Source organism: Taeniopygia guttata, chromosome 1A (assembly GCF_048771995.1).
Source record: "Taeniopygia guttata chromosome 1A, bTaeGut7.mat, whole genome shotgun sequence".
Taxonomy (NCBI): domain Eukaryota; kingdom Metazoa; phylum Chordata; class Aves; order Passeriformes; family Estrildidae; genus Taeniopygia; species Taeniopygia guttata.
In genome coordinates this window covers 7,339,283-7,352,488 of record NC_133025.1, presented here as the reverse complement: position 1 = coordinate 7,352,488, position 13,206 = coordinate 7,339,283, and the positions used below count along the sequence as shown (strand labels likewise).

Here is a 13,206-nt window from a genome sequence, read left to right as displayed (position 1 = left end):
CACAGAATCGATTAGTTTAGAAAAGGCCTCTGAGATTATCAAATCCAACCTATGACCAAACGCCACCCTGTCAATCCGACCGTGGCACTGAGCCCAGGCTCTCACTGAACACCTCCAGGGACGGTGACTTCACCACCTCCCCCGGGCAGCCCATTCCGATGTCTAATCTCCTTCAACGTGAAGGAATTCCTCCCATTGTTCAACCCTGTCACAGCTGAGACAGCAACCTCTCATCCTGTCGGGGTCTTCCCCTCAGGCAACCACTGACAGCAAGGCTCCTTTCAGGCAGTTGTTGAAGACGTTTTCAAGTTCAAACTTCTTCAAACCCAGACAGGTATCCCTTGCCCTGTGTTCTCTGATTCTTGAGGCTCTTCTGTGACACTGTCAGAAGTTACAAGGTTGTAACTGAACTGTTGTCCCTTAACAGCACTTGAGGCTGAGACCTTCATATTATTGTTATTGTCATTACCACACTTGCCTGCTCCATCTCATTACTGAAAAAACCTGCCGGCGTATACCCACACAAATGTATGACAATACAGATTTAAAACAGTACCACATATAATAGAGATTGCCAGGATCCACATAAAAAAAATTATTTTTTAATAACATATAAATAAGCACACTTAACTCTTACATTTCTTAGATAATATGACAACCATTTTACAGAAAAAAATTCTTGTAAAAAAAAATTCACCTGCTCAAGAGGCCAGCGCAAATGGGCTCCACCTTCACGGTTCTGGACAATACCAAGACCACACAGGACTCTAGAATTACCAGAGAGTGGATGTTCACCAGTCTCATTCTCACTGGTTCAAAGCTATACTACTGAAGCCACAGGTGCACTGGCTGAACAGGTACAAGACCTGATTAATCAAGAAAAATCTTCAAACTGTGTAATATGCTTGCTGCTGAACCACAGGCATTTGTGCTTTGCATTTGGTAAACCAAGTGCTGATAATTCAACCATCTGCTGTTCACATGTCTTGACTAATGCTTTGCACCACACTCTGAACAGACTTGGTGGCAAAATAACTTGGTGGTATTTTATTTTAGTTTATTACAGTCCTCTAAGAAACATGAGAGACATCACAGAGAGTCACTGTTTTGGCAGAAAAGCCAGTAAGAGAAAAATCAAGTCAGAAAAACGTTGCCTTCCACAATGGCCTATGATGCCACTTCGACAGTGATAATTTCACACTTTCCAGTATCTTGATCCGTGCAGGTAACGTGCAAGGACCCATCCCTAGATAAAAGAGAGAGTTATGTTTAGGATTATCTCAACACAATACTTACTATGTTACTGCATGTGCCAGAGTTGATAAACAACAGTCCTCACACAGGAAAGGATGACAGATCAGCATCAAAATATCCAGGGACAAACATGCTTCAACACAGATGAAATTTATTTATGAAATTAAGTTTAATTTAGTAATTGGTTTTATACTTCTTGCCCTTAAAGCATCTATCTTCTCTACATATGCTGAAATAGATCTAAGAACACATGTAAATATTGCAACTCAATTTATTTTGTATAGGTTTGTAAACAGAATATGTGGTAATATTATTCAAAATATTCCTTGTGAGAACTGAGTACCAGCAGTGGATTGATAAACATGTCTTGTCATAGCACGAGAACATGACTTTTAAAGTGTAAGTAGTCTTTAAATTCCAAGGATCTCCTTCAACAAGGAAAACCTTTATTGTCAAAATCCAAGACTTAAGAAATATTGAGCCCTACTTCAGCTAGGCATACAGTCATACAAAATATTTACATACAAATAGATGTTCTCTACTAAACTTCCTCTCCCTTTCCCACCTAAATATTCCTTAAACCTCCTTCCAAATAATGCTGTTTTTCTGCATGACAGAGTTCTATCTATAATCCCCAAAATGTTTTCCTTATCAGTGCTCAGTATATAAATCTGTGTATGACAAACAAGCCATTTTAGGTGAGGTCTATTGATAGGCATTAATACACCTGATAGCTAATATAAGAAAATTAAGTATTTTGAACCTTAAATAGCAAGTAGAAATTTCTTGTGGCATTGTTTCTCTGTTTAACAACCCTGCCTCTGAAAGCACAGAGCCACTGTAAATTCTACAATCCTTCATAACTAAGAAAGACAAAACCTCCTTCAGTTTTTCCCAAGAGTGTGGGCATTCAGCAAAGCTGCCCAACCCACTTCCAGAGAAAGTCTGAGATCCTGACTGCTCTCATGCATGGCCAAACTGATCAGCGGTTCACAAGTTACTAAAAATAATCGGCACAATTGTATTAAGCTTTGTTTCTTTAAGAACCAAAAAATGACAGCACCAAAGGTACTGCAGAAAACCCACACTTCTACAGAATTTACCCCTGCTAGGACTGTACAGCCCTGTGACCAAAGAAATGCTGAGATTGCTCAAAAAACCCACAAAAAACTCTGTAACAGGAGCAAAGAGTGTTTGTCAGAAGTGTGCCATAGTGTAAACAGAACAAGTGGTTTGGGTACCTTTTCATAGTGAGAACAGTTAGTATATCATGTAGGCCATCCTCCTTTTTATCTAAATCCTGGAGTACAATCTATAAAAAAAAAAAAAGAAGTTTGATTATAGTAGGTTCAAGTTCTTGTGCAGCAGTTCAAGGGAAGAGACACAACAGCTAAGATGTGAAAATTCGTGCATTTTAGCTATTTGCACTATTGTTGTTCTGTTTTGGTTCAGAATCTATCCCTGAGATAGCCAAAGTACCTATCACTCCCAGTGTCCTTTAGAATCAGTACTGCAATTATTAGGTAACATCCCTTCCCTATCCCTTTAAAGATATTTGGGCAGAATTAAGGTGGAATAACAATCTTCTTAAATATTCCATCAATTTCAGACACATCTTCCCCTTCACTGATGCTTTCCAAGGAAAGCACATCATAACTGTTTCAAAAAAGCTGTGCTCTCTGTAGGTTGATTCCTAAACAACTTTAAACCCCCACTTGATTAAATAATTCCATCTTACCACTGTGACAAATCAAATTCAATGTTTAATAACAAGATCCTGTCCAATCTAGGAAGACCAAAAAGTAATCAACACAATAGCTATGCCATTTCATTCACCTAAATCTTCAAGGATCTGTGTACAACAGGAATAACTGGCAAAATCTCTCATCCCAGGTGATCTTATTACAGTAGTGCCACGTGTCAAATCCTGTCAGCCATTTAGGACTCCAAAAGGGAAACTTCAGTACTTTATAAAGTAGTTCAGTATTTTGCATGTCCAAAAGAACAATTAACAGACTAATACCAAAGAGATGCATATCACTGTAATGTCACTAACAACAAGTTTTGGTATTGGTGGAATTGATTTCCATTTTTTTTCCAGGTGGCTGTTGTTGAAGGTACACAGAAGTGTGCAAATACTCACCTGTGCAAATTTCTCCTCTTCATGCATGGGACTCTTCCCCAATGACTCGTACAGCTCAAGGCACACAGAGGAAATATTTCCAGGAGCATGCAGGGTGTGCTGCCTTCGAGCCGGCAATGGTGTCCCTGATGGAAATAGCACTGTGAATTTGTCAGCCCCTGACTCGTCTACTCCCTTAAAAAAAAAGAAAAAAAATATATAGTTCATGTTTTTCTTTAAGTGCTTCATTGACCTGGAAGTGTTACAACAATGCTCCACAAGAAAAGAAATCCAAGCTTCATTCCCTCTGTCACATTTACCATCACAGCAAGTAAAAACCTTGACATTCCTACAAATGAGAAGTCTAGCTACTACAACATAGGAAAGATACAATCTATCTCCCCTTAAAATCAAATTTTCCTGTCAATTTTTTTGTCAATAAACCTAAGTTACCATGTACTGCTGATCTATAGCAAATCTGTAGAAGTAATAAACCAATGCTGTTTCTCTAACATCAATCACACATCATCAGTGTTACATACGCACTGCGGCAGTAAGACTTTCTAATATTCTAATTTTAGCCTTACCTTAAGAAGAATATCTTTGGCAGAACACTCAATGAGTGTATCTTCTTCTAATAAGGTATTCTCTTTCCCTAGCAGAATTCCTGCCTCTATGGCTGCACCAATGGGAATAACTTCATCTGGAGGAATTGAATTCAGTAATTCCACAGTTGGGAAAATATCTTTGATCAGCTGCTGTAGTTTTGGGATTCGAGCAGACCCACCACAAAGAACTACCTGGAAAACACATCATAATAATTTCAAATCTTTAGTCTGTGAAATAAAACAGACAAGTCACACCCTGCAGTGCAAAAATGCAAACTGCTCTGGGATATTTTATCATCTGCAGTTGTTGGAATAAAAATTGATGTAATCTTTGGTTGACTTAATACTTTTTCTTTTGAAATTAAAGGAAATATGATGTCTTTGAAAATCTTCTCTTACAGCAAGAATCACCTAAATAAAGTAACACCTTGAAAATTGAAAAATTCATCACCAAAAGAACATCAGGTTCAAAGGGACTTCCGGGGTAATCTAGTCCAACCTCCTGGCCAGACCAGGCACAGTTACAACAGGCTGCTCAGGACCTTTCCTCCACAGATATGTATTCCACAGACTCTGTAAGCCCTTAATTCAGCATCTGATTTCCCTCATACTACACATTCCTTTCCTGGAATCTAAAATTTCCCCATGCTGTAATTTGTGCTGCTTGCCACTCACCCTTCCATCATGCACCTGTAGGAAGGAGCAAGTCAGGTTTTATCCCTAAATCCAAGTCTTATCATAGAGACTTTGTTGAAATCAGCCAGATCCAGAAATAAAGCTAATTCCTACTTTTCCTCATGCAAAACATAACTCTGAGGTTATATATTTTTACATTTAAAGTGTTCCACTGCCCTCCATCCAAAGCACTACAGCCTGAAAGGCCACGTAAAGACTACGGCCACCAGAAAACAAAAGCTGTTCTTCAAACAGTGGCCTGGGATACTTCATTATCCATTAGAGAAACTGAGATGTGACAGAATTAAGAGTCTGAAACAGCATTAAATGTCTTTGAAAGCACCAGGCAGCTTCAGCTGCAGACCTGATGACCCAATTCTATCAGCAAAGAAAGCAGCATCATTTGCCAAGCGCAGGCACAAAGGGGGTGAGATGAATTTCCTCTCTTACACCAAGGCAAGAGAGACATGAATTAAACAACTAATGTCTGCTGCCTTGCTCACCATCTTTGGGATTAAACCACTCCCTGGTTTGGCACCTCCTGCAGTTTTTAAGCCAGCAAGGAGGAGGACAAGCACCAAGTGGACACTTACTGATCTGTTCAAAAGTCAAAACTTTGCCTTTCTTCAGAAGTCTCAGCAAACCCTGTCCAAAGTTGAATGAAGGCAGAACAAAGCCCAGAGACTGAATTTAAGGAAGGTACTCCTCAGCTTGAATTTGGGCAGAGTTACACAAACACACCAAATGGAGACAAATCCTCCCCACCTACTCAATATGCAGCAGTAAAAACACACAACTGAATGTGACTCTGCCTTATACTTAACTTCAAATACCTGAAATGAAAGCAAATACAGTAATTCTAAAGACCCTGAATCTACAGATTTTGTTGGATCCCAGTCAAAACTGCTTAAATATATAATGGAATAATCTCAGTCTGCAAGGAAAACAGGCCTCAGAAGCATTGTTCTTGTGGAAACATCCTACATGATTTCTATTATTACCTTATTAATATCATCTGCTGTAAATCCAACTTGCTGCAAGAGCTTTTTAATTGCTTCTACACATTTACTAAAAAGTGAAGAACAGATAAGTTCAAACCTGGCCCTAAAAGAGAAAAATAAAACACTCAAAAAGGATCATGTAATCCATTAGAGACAAGTACCTGAAATGGAAGAATAATAATTTTTAGACTATACTTTAGTTCTCCAGCTGCTACTACAGGATTTAGAAAAAGTCTTATTTTCCCATTATTAATCTTCAAGCAATTTTGCTGTTGTGAAGTAGCTGTGCTATTAGTTCCATCAACCACACCTACACAAATTTACATTCATTCTTCAGTGTACTCCAGAGGAAAAAAAAAACAGTATCGTGCTGACAACACCAGTATTACTGTCTTGGCTCATATAAAAAGAAATAAAGAAAAATCCTGGAACTGCTTCATGATCTTTAAAATGAATACAAAGACTCAATTTTTAGGGGCAAATCAAGCAGTGTCCTGATTTTCACACAGGGGACAGATTAGGCAACTTAAAAAACAAACTTGTGCTTGCTTTTTTTTCTTTCAAGCCTGCAAAGGAAGTTTTACTCTGCATGAATACAACAAATCAAAGTCTGCAACACTAATCCACAGGACTGGCATCCTGATCCAAATGGAGCTGACCCCATTTGTTTCTCACACCTTCAAACCTGCTGTGCCTTATTTGAGCAGCTCCAACTGCTGTAGTTCTGGAATGAAAAAGTCTGATTCATTTTGCTAAAGCTGCTGCTACCTAGAAGAGCAATCAAAGTGAGCTAAAAATCTCACTAAGAGATCATCCCAAAGGAAAAGAGACTGAGTAGGACACAGCAGTAGGAACAAAAAGACAGCAAATATCTTTCTAGTCCTGCTCTCACTGAGAAGCAACATCAAGACTTCCAGGACTCCTACCATTCTGGATCTCATTTAGATGAAGAGTCCACAAACCATCTTTTCTTTAAGGGAAGTACAATAAAAACAACAAGGGGACAGAAACAGCCACCTTGATTCATTACAATATCTACTCCCCTCTGCTCAACAACCAGACTCTGAAGATGGGGTCTCCTTGTGCCTTTTTTGCACTTCATTTTCTAACCATCAAGGCAACACTGTTAGTGTGACTGCCCTGACCACTACAGATTGCAACATAACAGAACCATCAACATGAAACAGCAGTTTGCCCTCAATCTTACTTCCTTCTCTAAAATAAACACCATCAGAAATCAAAGCTTACTGAATGAACATCCACAATATCACCTAGAAAGACTTCAGTAGCTCCAAGATCTGCCTTACCTGGACACATTGCAATCAAAGTCCAAGCCATCATACAGTGAATCTACAAAACAGTTTGCACTTCCCAGGGTTGATAAAGAGTGTTTTGCAATATCAGCACTGTTCATTAGCTTCATCATGGCTCTGGGATTTCCTCTAATATCATGTTTACAAGACCTGTATTTAAAAAAAAAAAGATTACACCAGTTAAAAGAGACAGGAATTTGACTGGTAACTCTTTCTGAAAAGAAAAACAGGTTAGAGCTCTTGCTTTTTCTTTTTTTGCTAAACATTTTGGTACTAACTACATGCCACTACTGAAAGTTTGCACACAACAGAGTCCACAGCTGAGCTCTTACAGTTTAACACCAACTTCAGGCAACATCCAACCAACTCAGGCATTTCCCAGTCCTCCCCCTCCCAGGCATTCCCCTGACTTCCTCCTCTTTGGGGCAGTCAGCCCCAAACAACTGACTGCTCCTCCAGCATCATCTTTACTTGAACCATTTCACTAACAAAGATTCTGCTAGGTTTGTTTTTTGTTTTTTTTTTTTAAAGCAAGCACCATATAATGAAGACCCTGTCCTAACAGCAACATGCTTGGAATTCAAATCTTACCTCTGAAATTCAGAAGCTAAGTGTTGTGCTAGAGCTTCTGTGAAGCAAACTCCACCAATGCTGTCATCTGTGTTTGTAGCAAGTACACGATATATTCCACTGTTTACTTCTATGACTGTGATAGAAAGTGATGTTCCACCCAGTTTATAAACCAGCACATTGCTGCCACATTAAAAAAATATTGAAAGGAGCATTAATTTTGACACACTGTCAAAAGATTACCACCATGTCTTGATGGTTTTAATCAGACAAGAAGTATATGAGAATGGTAAAGAAACACCTAGTAAGAACAAAAAGGTTCAAACTGACAGCAGACTTTAGTATTTGGAAAGTGAATTATCTGTATATTCATAAAGACAACCAGATACATCTACTGAACCCAGGAGCTCTGCTTAGTTCTTCCAGCCCATGTAAAATGATCCCATCTCTCACAATTAAAACCAGCTATGCCAAAATATATTTAAAAAGGAATGCATTTTTCTTCAAGCCAATCAGCTTATTAAACAGAAAGTTGGAAACTGGGGACAAATCTTTAGAGACAATTCTCAAAATATAAAGACCAAAGCAAAGGGATTTAATACACTTCAAAATTACAACTTCTAAATGCTTATTGTCTTGATTGAGAGAAAAAAGCAAAATATGCCTCATGCTAAGGCAACACAGCATTTCCTCATTTACGATTTCTACAGCAGCTTGAAAAGAACTAAAATATTAAGATTTTACCTTTTCCCAGTGGGTGAATCTTGGCCAATTCCATAAGCAAGGAGAGCTGCAGATGGTTCATGAATTAATCTCATAACATTGAACCCAGCAGCTGCAGCTGCTTCCCTGTAATGAGCCATAACAGCATTTCATTTTACTTTAATGCTCTCACTATAGTCACACACAATTAGGATTTCACCTGAACTACATATGCCACCTAATCAGACCTTGTTTATAGTATGGTATTAACAAAACTGAGTGACTGGACAAGATAGGTACCAAGAAGGTCAGTTGCTATTGTGCTCTTCAGATAATTGGATCTGCTGTGTGCTCTCTGTCAAATAAAATACTGGTCTATGAGATTACTCAGCCCATAAAAACTGCAAAATACCTCACAACTACACCCCACCCTAAATCAAACTTGTAACTTATCTTCAAGGGTGGCATTAAAAGTCCTTGATACATCATTTCAACAGGCAACAAAGTTAATTTACCATGCCTCACTTGCAACACTTGACTTACAAGTTTTCTGACCAACTTTTAGATGTGCTTTATTTATTTCTTTCATGACAGTTAAACACAAGGGCTTCTACATATCAGAAAGCAAAAATAGATGCTACCATTTATGCTCAGCTTTATGCACACTTATGTTTTCCTACTGAGGAACTGTTCGAGCAAAAGTATTTCCAAACAGAATTTCAAAGTAGAAAACTGGTATTTATTCCAGATCTACATTCTGACAAAGCAGGCCTCAAGATGCCAAGTAGCACCACTCTGGGGAGTAAGAAGGGCAGGGAGGGGAAATTATGGAGGAGGGTGAGACACTATTTGCATTTCAAAGGGGTCACTGAAAATCCTGATCTGAAATGAGGTTCTATCCTTGATGAAATTGAAATTTCCTCTCACTTCAGTGATTCACAATTTCCTTTTGGTCACATCAGCAAATTCAATTAAAATTTTCTCCACTCAGGATTAAATCTCTCGCTTTCATATTTTCCCCGTTTAAATAACATCCCAATATCTTGACTGACAGTCACAAGCTGAAGTCCAGCAGCAGAGTTCCCACTGCTGACCTTCCCTTCCAGACCATCTGCTTTAGGCATATAAAATAACAGAAAAACCTCAATGCTCTTACCCAAGGGCATTTTTCTGATTTTCTCCAAAATCAAATGGTACTGTGACAACAACATCATTCACATCTGAACCCAATGCAGACTGGGCAGTCTCTGTTTAGAAACACAGACAGAGCATGGTGAGTAAAAACAAGCAAGAAAAAAAATATATGACATCTTAAAAATAAAAGGACAGCTTAAAAAGCTAAAACATGTCAATGAATTTAATTTGTATATACCTTTCATTTTACTGAAAATTAGTTTTGCCACATCTTCTGGGTTAATGAGTTTGTTATCTATTTCATACTGAAGTTTCCCATTCTTCTCAATCATCTGTAAGCAAAACCAACACACCTTTGTCAGATAGTAATTTGGTTAGTTACAAAAATATATAGGCTCTGTTTAAAGTAAAATGCACTGGACTATGTAAATAGTCTGCATTAGTATTCTACTACAAGGGAATAAACACTTTCATCACGCTTATCAAAGACTCATAGCACGTAACAGACACAACAGGGACATTTAAGAATTTACAGAGTCCAGACTTTCCCTTCTATTAAGTTTTCCTGAGTACAAAAGCAAAGTTTAGAACAAAAGTACACTCCTGGTTATATTCCAGGAGCAAAAACCCAGCTATTTATAAAATCACACCAATATGAACAGCCAAAACCCAGAGGAAAACTCATTCTTTTGTTACTAATCTATTTTCCAGGATAATTTTTCTCCCGTTTTTCAAAACTTTCTAGCAACAAGGACAGTATTACACAAATTAAATACTGAGATTAAATCAACTGGTTAGAGATGTTAATCACAAGGTGCTGCAACTTTTACCAGTATCTTTTACCAGCTCTAAGAAAAACCACAGTGCCACTACCTAAATATATTAGGATCATCCCTTCTGAGAATGGCCAAGAGGTAAATAACTTTCTGTTGGAACTAACTATATTATGCTGGCAGACCCCAGACCATGGTTGTCTACTGGATAAAACAGAAACATTCCACATAGCAGCAAAGGGACATCATATGATGAGAGTTGATCACTACAGAGCACCTGGTATGGCCCAAACAATAACAAAGAAAGCATAAAATTATACAAATTATCATACTTACAGAACATTTGCTTTCTGCAATATATTTCTTTGCCTGAGGGTCATCAGAGCTGCCCATAAAAATTCAAAATAACAAAATAAATCACACATTCAAGGTTAATTGCACAAATATCAGCATCTTGCTGATATTCCTTTTAACATCTCCAACACACTAAGCTGTACTTGAACCAAAAATTCCTATTTTCACTCTACAGATACATTTATGGAGTAAAGAAAATCCAACAGTCCTGACTCCTCTTCTCCCAAAACTTATGATCAAAAAAATACCTTATAATTATGGAAAAGGAAAACCAAAATCCAACACATTGTTTTAACCTGCTATGAACATTATAAAAGGTTTCAGTGAAGTTCTGCATCTGAGAAGTGCTAAGAAATACACCAGAATGGGCAACATCTTGTCAGTTCCTGTCAATGAAAGGGCTGTAACACACAGCTCAGTCATCACTGAAAAGTTAAACCACACTGGATTTTACAGAAGAGCAATCAGGTGACAAAAAAAAATCAGTTAAGAAACTTAAGTATGTATGAAAAGCATATATGCAACTATGTATTTCACAAATTGATTTTCACAGACAAGTTCAGACCTAAAATACAATTTTTCTTCTCTACTTCTCTATTTTCAGAAGCATCTTCTTGCTGCTGGGAGAAACACAGGCTAAGAAGCTCATAGTACCAACCTGGTCTAGGGGAATGTGTCCCTGCACATGACGGGGGGGTTGGAAGAGAGGTAATCATTAAAATCCCTTCCAAACAAAACCGTTCAGCGACTGTATGATAACAGAATGATTTTTTAAGAGATGCCTTCAGCATTAGCGCTGAGACGTGAAAACAGCTTTAAACGGGAACAATTTCCCCGTTTATACGATTTTTTGATAACATAATGATTTTTTAAGAGATGCCTTCAGAATTAGCGCTGAGACGTGAAAACAGCTTTAAACGGGAGCAATTTCTCACCGCCCCTTCCACGCCCATTCTCTTACCTTCGCCCAAGGATCTGCTTTACTTTCACTACAGTGTTCGAAATATTTCTTATCCTACTTTGCTTCGCAGCTAAGCCAACAACCTGAACGGAAAACAAAGGACAAGAAGGAAGGAAAAACTGAGTAGCGGACAGCGCTCTCTCCCTTCCCCCTCCACAACGCGGCCTCACCTCCTCGCTCTCCGAGAACGCCACGACCGCGGGAGTCACTCTGTCCCCGGCGTCGTTGGCGACCACGTCGGCGCGGCCATCCTGGGGAGAGAGACGGAACAGAGGAAGGGCCGTGAGCCTGAGGGGGTTTCCGGGCCGAGGGCAGCCCCGGCGGCCCGGGCTCACCTTGTACTTGTACACGGCGGCGCACGCACAGGTGGCGCCCAGGTGCACCCCGATGGCCGCCATCGTCCCTCCCGCCCCGGCGTGCCCCGCGCGGCGCCGCTCCCGACCAATCCCGTGCCGCGCCGCGCCGGCCCCGGCGGAGCAGCCAATGAGAAAAAGCAGAGCGAGTGGCGTCATCGCGCATAGCAACGGGGCAGATTGCGCGCGCCTTGTGGCGGGCCGCTGAGGCGGCTCCGTGAGGGCTTCTCAAACCCGGGGCGGCGGGAAAATGGGAATTAGCGTGTTAAACAACTAGAAAATGGAGAAATCAAAATGGAGAATCGCCATCAAAGTGGGCAAAACACCAAGTGTGCCTGTGGTTTATGTCCGTGGCGCCTCTCGCGGTTTAGTTGCTGGCGGTGAAGCACATGGAGGTTGTAAATCACAGACGTTAGGTTGGAAGAGACCTCTGAGATCACCGGGTCCAGCCTGTGACTGAACACCTCCCTGTCAACCAGACCAGGGCACTGAGTGCCGTGTCCACACCTTCCTTAAGCATTTCCAGGGATGGCGACTCCATCGCCTCCCTGGGCAATCCACTGTCTAATCACCATTTCTGTGAAGAAATTCCTCCTAATTGTTAAAAACACATTCACTCTCCTATTAATAAAGGACAACAGGAGAGAAGGACCATAGAGCGAAGGTTATCATGGTTGGGTGCACCTTGGCGCTTATCTTCGGAGATACCCCTTAAATACCTTTTCCCTTACACCCCCCTGTTGCATATTCATAGACTCTTATGCATAGTAAACTTTTTCACAAACTAGTTTACGTGTTCCAATAATTATTTAGTGTATCTCCTCCTTGCATCCACCTTTTTAGAACATGTATATTCCTTGGTTGTGGTTTTAGTCCTTTTTATCATCATCTTCAGAGCTGGCCCCAGCCCACATTGTCTTCAGACAGTGAGTGCTGATCGTTGGCTGATGTGTACAGGTGTCCTCTTCATATGTTCCTTGGATATTATCCCATCCAAGCAGACATTTTAACACAAGCATACCTATATCAGCTATTTTGCTACTGTGTCTAAGCTTAATTAACAACATAAATAAAAGCTGTATCTTTATAACAAAGTTACTTTAACACCACACATATAGAACCCATTTTAATATTTGTGAAAAGCCAATATTATACTAGGTATCTATAACATAATGTCCCACCTTCCTATACTACAGAAATATCTCTGTATCTAGTGCTGCAGGTTGAGCTGGAGTGCTGGTTTTCCATCGTCTAACAAGGCATGAGCAATGCCTGAAAGCAAAGTTCAGTGTCTCATAATGCTACACTGCTGTTGCAGAAATTCTTTCTCAATGCCACAGGACAGGGAAGAAAAAAGAAAAAAAAAAAAAAAAAAAGATCTCTAAT

The 13,206-nt window shown here is 39.7% G+C and overlaps 1 protein-coding gene across 1 annotated transcript; it reads right to left on the bottom strand.

Moving 5' to 3' along the window:
* Positions 1–580: 580 nt before the first annotated feature.
* Positions 581–11,915, bottom strand: HSPA14 (heat shock protein family A (Hsp70) member 14). The gene is made up of 14 exons (XM_002193201.5): positions 11,803–11,915; positions 11,638–11,718; positions 11,468–11,550; positions 10,489–10,537; positions 9,618–9,711; positions 9,402–9,492; positions 8,288–8,392; positions 7,565–7,726; positions 6,968–7,123; positions 5,661–5,763; positions 3,964–4,176; positions 3,398–3,571; positions 2,496–2,566; positions 581–1,246 (listed from the first exon to the last, which is right to left on the bottom strand). Exons 1-14 carry the CDS (start codon positions 11,863–11,865, stop codon positions 1,168–1,170), a joined length of 1,524 nt encoding a protein of 507 aa, XP_002193237.5. The 5' UTR covers positions 11,866–11,915; the 3' UTR covers positions 581–1,167.
* Positions 11,916–13,206: the final 1,291 nt, after the last annotated feature.